The sequence below is a fragment of the Pecten maximus genome, chromosome 5, assembly GCF_902652985.1.
Source record: "Pecten maximus chromosome 5, xPecMax1.1, whole genome shotgun sequence".
In the NCBI taxonomy this organism is placed as follows: domain Eukaryota; kingdom Metazoa; phylum Mollusca; class Bivalvia; order Pectinida; family Pectinidae; genus Pecten; species Pecten maximus.
Genome location: NC_047019.1, coordinates 25,345,929 through 25,354,770, shown reverse-complemented (window position 1 = coordinate 25,354,770; position 8,842 = coordinate 25,345,929). Strand labels below are relative to the sequence as shown.

The 8,842-nt window shown below is 37.2% G+C and overlaps 1 protein-coding gene across 1 annotated transcript; it reads left to right on the top strand.

The window, feature by feature from the left end:
- Positions 1–866: 866 nt before the first annotated feature.
- LOC117327641 (small conductance calcium-activated potassium channel protein 2-like) lies at positions 867–4,392 on the top strand. The gene has a single exon (XM_033884706.1). The coding sequence runs from the start codon at positions 1,102–1,104 to the stop codon at positions 2,494–2,496; it is 1,395 nt and encodes a 464-aa protein (XP_033740597.1). The 5' UTR covers positions 867–1,101; the 3' UTR covers positions 2,497–4,392.
- The last annotated feature ends 4,450 nt before the right edge of the window (positions 4,393–8,842 follow it).

Below are 8,842 nucleotides of genomic sequence, written 5' to 3'. Positions count from 1 at the left end.
ATGCTTCTTAACGTGGGTCCAACCACAGCTGAATGTGTTAAGGTTTCTTTGGTCATCAAACAGTTTTGAATCAGTGGTGCTCTCACTGCAAGTTGGTTACTCTCTGGTCGTGCACCTTTAATTATTAGTCTTTCTATATCATTATCGCTTAGTTTTGTCTGAGGGACATGAACTAAAATGTAAAGGAATGGCTTGATCGGCACACTAAAATATACGACACCTCATTCCTCCTCATCATACACGTTTCAATTTATCCATCAATATATCTCGTTTTTATGTACGTGGTAAGTACATATCACCGTGTAAACGAGCGACCTTGTGTTCAAGCCAAAGTATAGAAATAATAATGATTGATGGCTGATCTATAATAATGCACGGCGATGGAATCTTAAGGTAGTCATAATAGCTTTCTGGCGGATACAATGAACCATAAATACAGGTTTCGAGATGTTGGCGGAATATTTAGTGCTGCTATAGATAGCTATTTGGTGATGCTCGGTGAAGTAGTCCCTCGCGTTGTGCCATAGGGCTGAACACTAATTTCCTCCCCCACTCGTCGTGTGGCCTTATCATTGCCACTGTCATGGTAGCGATGTTATTATACTTTGAGAGACCTCTATCTAGCCATTAAATTTGCACCTAGTCAAAGTAATCACGTGTTCCGTATTGATTTTAAGGTTTCCGTTGTATCAAGTCCTCGCCCACAACCTGTGTCGCAGCAGCAATAGTTATGGATAAAATATGAAGTGTTCAGAACACTGTCAATACAGTTTCCACTGAATATTCATAACGTTTAGGCATTCAAGCATGCGCTCTGGTCGCTTCGTTTGGCGAATTTGTAATCAGTTGAGATACAGTATGAAACATACAGCGAAGTGCTCAGTGTGTATAACATTGTGACAGTGTCTACTGACAGTCCAGGATGATGAACAAGCATATGTGATATTCTTATACTACAGGTCGAAGTGCAGTATGGGAGATTAGAGACAGAAAAAAAAAGTATGGATAACACCTAATCCAAGGCGAAGATAAAGTCGTGTTTTGTATAAACACGTTTTGCGTTTTGTTTATCTGTTTGTTCTCTGTACCTACAGATAAGCAATGAGTTCTATCATAGAGAGCCCGGGGATCCCGCTAGTAGGGGTCGGGATGAACGGACGACACTACCAAAAATACAAAACTCTTGGCGAATCGACGGACAGCCAGGGTGGAATGAGTCGTAAGAAGTGGGAAACTGTTGGCATTCGACTGGCGCGACGAAAACAATTGTTCGCCAGTCGGCGGAGGGCGTCTGACGTATCCCTCGCTTTTGCGATCATAGGAATTCTTATAATGGTCATGGAAAACGAACTTACTGCAGCCAATATCATAAACAGGTCCGATATGATGTCGTACTTCGTCAAAATGTTGATAACGGCCTCCACCGTTACCTTACTCATATTTCTTGGAATTTTTCATTGTTTAGATATTCAGTTATTTGTTGTTAATAATAGTTGTGATGACTGGAAGATAGCGATGAATTCTCGTCGTGTCATTCAGATTATCGTCGAAGTCATCGTCTGTATTGTTCATCCCATTCCTGGAAACTTTGATGTCACCTGGCCTGCAACGGTGGCGGAGGGTCAATTCCCGCGAGAGTTCACGGTGCCCCTTGACGTCATCCTCTCTCTCCCGATGTTTCTGCGCTTGTACATTGTATGTCGCACCATAATGCTTCACAGCAAGCTCTACCAGGATGCATCATCTCAAAGTTTAGGAGCTTTAAATCGTATCCATTTCAACTTCCGGTTTATATTCAAATCTCTAATGGCGATCCACTCGGACTATGTCCTATTGGTGATGATGATGGCTTTACTGTTGGTTGCTAGCTGGACTCTTAGACTATGTGAAATGCATGACCCAGAGAAACCATCACATGCCGATTTTCTCAACTCAATGTGGCTAGTTGCCATAACATTTCTATCGGTCGGATACGGGGACATAGTTCCAAGTACGTACTGTGGTCGACTCATCGCTGTGATGACGGGGATAATGGGAGCGGGTTTTACGGCGCTCGTCGTAGCCGTCTTAGCCCGGAAGTTAGAACTCTCTAGAGCTGAAAAGTGCGTTCACGATTTTGTAATTGATGTTGATTTGGATAAGCGCCTGAAGCACGAGGCAGCTAATGTTCTCAAAGCCGGCTGGTTTATATATAAGTTAAAAAAACAAAACCAGAAACACCCATTGTCTCTTATTTACCAAAGAAAGCTTCTCGGAGCAATATACGCGATTCGAGAAATCAAAGCAGCGCAACGACGACTAATGGATGCCTCTTTGACGCTTGTGGAATTGAACAAAGCACAGATAGAAACGTCACACTCTGTAGATATTATCAAGCAAAAACAAATATCACTTGACGAAAAAGTGGACAATCTAGAAACCAAGATCATCGCGATACACGATAAACTTAACGTCATTCACAAAGCTGTTAAGCATGGCGGCCGTGACGCCAGCTAGTCACACGTGGGATTTATTCCTTGAGATGATTCCGATAGCTAAGTCTCCCTCGGGGGAGATATTTTCCGCTAATCTGAGCGTGTTTCTAAAGAAGCAAGTGTTGTTGTTCTATAATAAACCATTAGTACTATAAGCGACAAGTTCCATTTGTCGGTACATCACACGATGATGTGGGCGTGCTTTTTAACACTGCTGTCGGACCTTTTTTTATTGCACTTGATGTTTAAGAGAGAATATCATATTAGTGAATTACTTATAAAGGGATACTTTTATGCTCCACAGACAACGTATCTATTTGATTGTGTTTTATTATTATCATCAAAGGCCTAAGCTCAACTTTGTATTACCTCGACGGATCTATTGAAGTGTGTTAACATATTGACCTGAACTGTGATCATTGTGTTCTCATAAATGGCTGAAAAAGTGATTATTGTGTCGTGTCTAGTGGATAAATGGAAATTATGTATGAATGTATCAATAACTAGTAATCTCATCAGTTGGCCTACGGGATTATAAACTGTCTGCCGAATGAAAGGCGATATAATTCAAAATGGTGATATTTATACAACCTTCGTAATGATAGAATTCCCCCCAAGCTGTGGGATAGATGGTTGTTTCTGTAGACATATATGTTTTAAGCGATGATCTTATTTTAGCACATTTGGCAATAAGAGCATTTCGCTTAAGCATAAGTATCCTTAATTCACTTTCCTTACATTACGTTTTATGGTAAATACGGGTGTCGCGGACGCGTCAATTCACCATTGCTCTATTCTGTTTAAATTTGATTCAGCGCTAAAATTGGATTGCGCCAAAATGAGTCGTTTATAGTATACGATCGATAATAACTATCGGGACTGTGATCCTAGATTCTTTGAAGGGGCTTTTATCTGTATAAAGGGATTGTTGTCCTAAATTCTCTAACGGCCGTGGGTTTTTTTTCTAATCTCTCTTATGCAAAATTGTTGTCAAAAGATTTCTGATGCAAATTTCATTCTAAACTAATTAATGGATTTTTATTTCAAAATCTGATATTGTTTTCTATGATTTAACTAGCTAATATGATGCTTTTTTTCTAAATATATGATAAGATTTTATTTTTCAAAGATTATTAACGGTATATTTTATCCTTAGCGTGATTTTTCCTTAAGCTATTCCAACGATATGGTTATCCCAAACTTTCCAGTAGGTCTTCATCCTTACTATGTAACAGGAGTATCATCCTCAGCGATACCAAGGTATTTTTATCTGAAATTCTCTTTTGTGTATTCATTATCTTCAAAAGGAGAGTTTCCGTCAAACTTCCTACTGTTATCCTTCACTTTCACAATTGTTGTTAATCATCTTAAACTATCGAGTGAAAGGGATATGTGTATATGTGACTCAGTTCTGAGTAAAAACATTACATTTTCGGAATGCAAATCTATATAATAATGCAACTTTTTAGTAATATTGACTAAGAATGCTTCCTTCCATGAAATGCTTTATCTTTATTTAGCTTTTAGATTTTATCTCCGTATATTTTATCTCCGTATATTTATGTAATGTGTGGTACTGTATATCAGATATGTCCGTCTACGTAGCTTCTCTGCATTATTGATTCCATTCTATCAAACGTCATTGCTCCGAGCTCTATCATACAAAATATTCCTTACTATTCCAGTACCTTTAGCAAGAAGTTCATCATAATTTCTTATTCTCGTGAATAATTTTCGGGGGAGTGGCAGCGACTCACGAAAAATCATCGAAAATGGTCTGCGACCAACGAAAAATCAGTGAGAAGAAGACATCGACTAGCAAAAATATCTGATTTACAGTACATGGTCGATGCTACATTAGTGTCGATCAATAGAAAAAGATATTCTTTTTTATTACATTAAACCTAATTGAACTATATTACATTGGTTTGTTATAAATTGTTTGATCTTAATCATTTAACTAATCACCACCAACTTAAAAAAAGTTTGTAATATTAATTATTTTTCAAAATCGTAGTAATGTTTTTTTCTGAAATGTCTTTACTATTCAAATAACGAATCCGCTGCAGCAGTGGATATGGGATTCAGTTACCTATTAGTAAGTTTCTTATAAGATATGATTGGGGATTCGAATAACGAATCCGTTGCCAGCAGCGGATTGGGGATTCAGTTTGTTATGTTTAAATGATATTTCTTTTTATTGACATTTTGACGTTTGGATTCAAATAACAAATCCACTGCAGCAGTGGATTGGGGATTCAGTTACCAATTATTATCTTTCTTATACTACATGATTGGGGATTCGAATAACGAACCCGCTGCCAATAACGGATTGGGGATTCGAATAACGAATCCGCTGCCAATAACGAATCCGCTCCCAGCAGGGATTCAGTTGGGGGGGGGGGGGGGGGGGGGGGGGGGGGGGGGGGGGGGGGGTATAGAGGAGGATATCTAACAGTGTCTTCAGTAATACGTAATACCAAATAAATTTATTTCACGATTGTGGCTAACATTTTGATATTTTTGAAAGATATTAGCGACACGAGTGAAATATATTTGGTTTTACTGAAGATACTGTTAGATATTCTGTTTATTACATTTTAGAGCAAAATATACCGAGGCAGCTCAATCTTTCCCAGAATTCATTGCGGTCCCCTGTCAACGGCTCACAAATGTACGCCAAATCGTGACGTTATGTATTCTATGTTACATCATAACGTCATATAACATCAAATCTTTATTTTCCGCATTGTCGTTTGTAAGCAGCGTTCTGATTGGTCAAATCAGAAAAAGTGATTTTTTTCCACAGTGAAACATATCAGAAAAAGTGATATTTTTCCCTAGTGAAAAATATCACTTTGATAGAATGAATAATTCTCGATATTTGTTACTAACAAAAATGTAATAAATAGTGTCACCCGTGTCCGTCCCGTCCCGTCTCGTCCCGTCCCGCTTCAATATTAAACTAGCTTATCTATATAACTACAAATGTGATTGTTATCAAACTTTGTTTACATAACAAACATAATGCCTACTTGCGCAAATTACTCTTTTTACCGGATCAAATATCCAAGATGGTCGCCACATTCCCGGATTGGCTGAAAACGTATTCTGTAATAACGATTGTTCTATCTGATTGATTCTAATTTAACTTGATGGGAGAGATGATACCATGACAGCACTCATAATAAACAATAAAACAAAAAGAATTTCGATTAAAAATGGCCGCCACATAGAGGATTCTGATTGGTCGATATTTAAATATCGTTCGATTTTTATGAAATTTGGTATTATATGCAGTCTGGCTAATACAAAGACAATGGCATTATTTATTTTTGTGGCCCCTTATTGGTCAACATTTAAATATTGTCCAAGTGTCGGGAACTAATTTCATGTGGAGGCGGGGCCATTTATGACATTTCTAGTTCTTATAAAATATTATTGGAGATTCGAATAACGAATCCGCTGCCAGCAGCAGCGGATTGAGGATTCAGTTACATACATGTTCAATTGATATTTTTCCTTTTAATATATGATTGGAGATTCGAACAACAGCAGATTAATATAACAATATTATTCAACTGGTAGCATAAATATAATAACCCAGAGTATTTTACTGATATAATTTTAAATTCATTATATATGTTTGCATTCCAATCAAACTTTCAGCTATATCGAAATGATACTCGATCTCGTTAGAGGTTACAACGGTAGGAACCCTTCTGGTCTTTATATTTGTACCATAGAATGCTGGCGAAGAAACATAGAACTTCATCTACTTGTAAAGAGACGATAGACCTCCCACAAGAAAGAAACTCTTGGCAGCAGATTCGAACTAGAATCCCATTATTATTGATTGAATTGTTAAGTAATTATATCATTGAAATACCCGAAAATTACCATTTTCGTAATTTGTGATAAACATCAAGAACTGAATCCACAATACGCTATTGGCAGCAAATTCGTTATTCGAATCACAAAATCAAAATGTAAAATCGAATCATAGTTTATCAGAAAAATACCAATAAAACGTAATTATGTAATTGTATTCCCAATCCGTCCCTGGCAGTTATCCGAATCTTAAAATCAAAATTTCAATAAAAAAAAGGGGGGGGGGGGGGGGTCCATTAAACATATGTTACTGAATCCCCAAGCCCCTGCTGCTGCAGCGGATTACTTATTTGAATCCAAACGTCAAAATGTCAATAGAAAGAAATATCATTTAAACTTTTAAAAAAAAAACTGAATCCCGCATCCGCTGCTGGCATGCAGCGGATTCGTTATTCGAATCCCCAATCATATATTATAAGAAAAATTACCAATATGTAACTGAATGCCAAACCCACTGCTGCAGCGGATTCGTTATTTGAATCCAAACGTCAAAATGTCAATAGAAAAAAATATCATTTAAACATAAAAAAACTGAGTCCCCAATCCGCTGCTGGCAGTAACGAATAACGAATCCGCTGCTAACTTCAGTCCGCTCTTACTTCCGGTGTCACCAATGCGGACGAGACGAGAAAGTATTGGGACCTTATTAAAGGCGTGGGTCCAGAAACTTGAAGGCGATCGCTCCAATATGTTGGTTGTGCCTAATTACAGTTGTAGGATCACATTTCAAACAAAACGCATCTTGCAAAAATCTTCCGAACTACGTCCTGAATTGTGCGATGTGCAATTGTATCGCAAAAGTACGCTTACAATGGGATGATAAGTATAGCAAAATGACAAGATACAAAATATGTTTACTGAAATCGAAACCGATGCTTCAATTATCTGCATAAACATACAGGTAGGTGATATATATTTAACAATGAAAAAAAGATTCTGTATTGAAATAGGAATAGATGAGATGTACATGTAAAATTTGATTGGCATTCTTAATCACTCTCCTGTCTTACAAATCGAATATATATATCCACTTAGGGCACAGGCGCCTGCTTTTGGTCAGTATTTACAGAAAAAATCATTAGCCCCTACTCGTTCTAAATGTACTAAAGGTGTAACACTCAAAAGTTGGAAATGGAGATGACCTTCGATTCACTTTAAAATGAAGCTCAATCCGACTAAGATTTCAAATGCACACAAACTTGCTTGGTTTAGAATCCTCAAATATCAATGCATGTTATTCAGTTGTCGTATGAGAGTGATTTAAGATGAAAAAAATGATAACAAAGCGGTCATGATAGCCGACGATACATCGATTGTGGAACGGGAGTAGTCTGTATATTTTAAAGAGGGATACAAGGTGTAATCCGATTGGTCTACAGCTCTGTAAACAATACTAACTATAATTGTCGTCTAATCAATAACCTACTTCCGTCTTATAAGGACCGACATTAATATTATGTTTGACGTACAGACTAAACTATGGACAGGTGATGATTTCAACCCTCAACAATATTTAAGCCAACTTATCCAATCGTAGACTTCTGTCCATTAAACAGAGACTTTCTGTAGTTTACCGGTACACAGATGCATTGCTAATAAAAGGCAATTGGTCTGAATATGGACCTAACGGGAGTTGTGTGAATTTACCTCTCTTGTAGGTACGTCGTCTGAATCTTTCGAACAGGACGGGCGCAAACTACACATAAACTATCATCTTGTTTAGAAATAAATAACTTTGATATTGTATTTTGCAAGGTACTAGATTCTAATAAATATGTGTTCGCTGGATGCGTATTATTATAAAAAGATAATTGATCAAGTAGTAATAACGACAGTACAGACAGGCAATTTGTCGAATTTTGGAGACAATCCGTCCCTCTGTCAAGACAAAAGTAAATTACAAACGATCACATACATACATATAACATGGAACAATTACACAAGTTTAATAGATATACAATGAACATTTTTGTTATGTTTGTGTTAAAGATCCCTTCGGTCAATAATTGAATAATGTGTGATCATCAAGGTAGTCGTTTCTTAATTTATTTCGCAGAAAGTCATTTTGCTAAGATAGCGATTCATTGACTTTGACTTTCAACGTATTCTATTTGCCAAATGGATATGGCCCAAGCTATTTGAACTTATAAAGCCATCTCATTACCACAACAATTCCACAACAAATGATAATGATAATATTGCCAGTTACTATTCATATTAGTAGGTATTCGAAAGTACCGTACACACAACAAAGTAACCCTTTGTTAGCGAAGATGTAGAGATGTAGGAAGTAGAGCATGTCGGATATCACCTATTATAATGGGAAGTAGAGCATGTCGGATATCTCTATATTGTAATGGAAAGTAGAGTATGTCGGACATCTATTGTAATTGGAAGCAGAGCATGTCGGATATCTCCTAAATCGACATGCAAATATTAAAAGACAATCCTTTCAAATGTTTTTTCCAGCTGTTGGC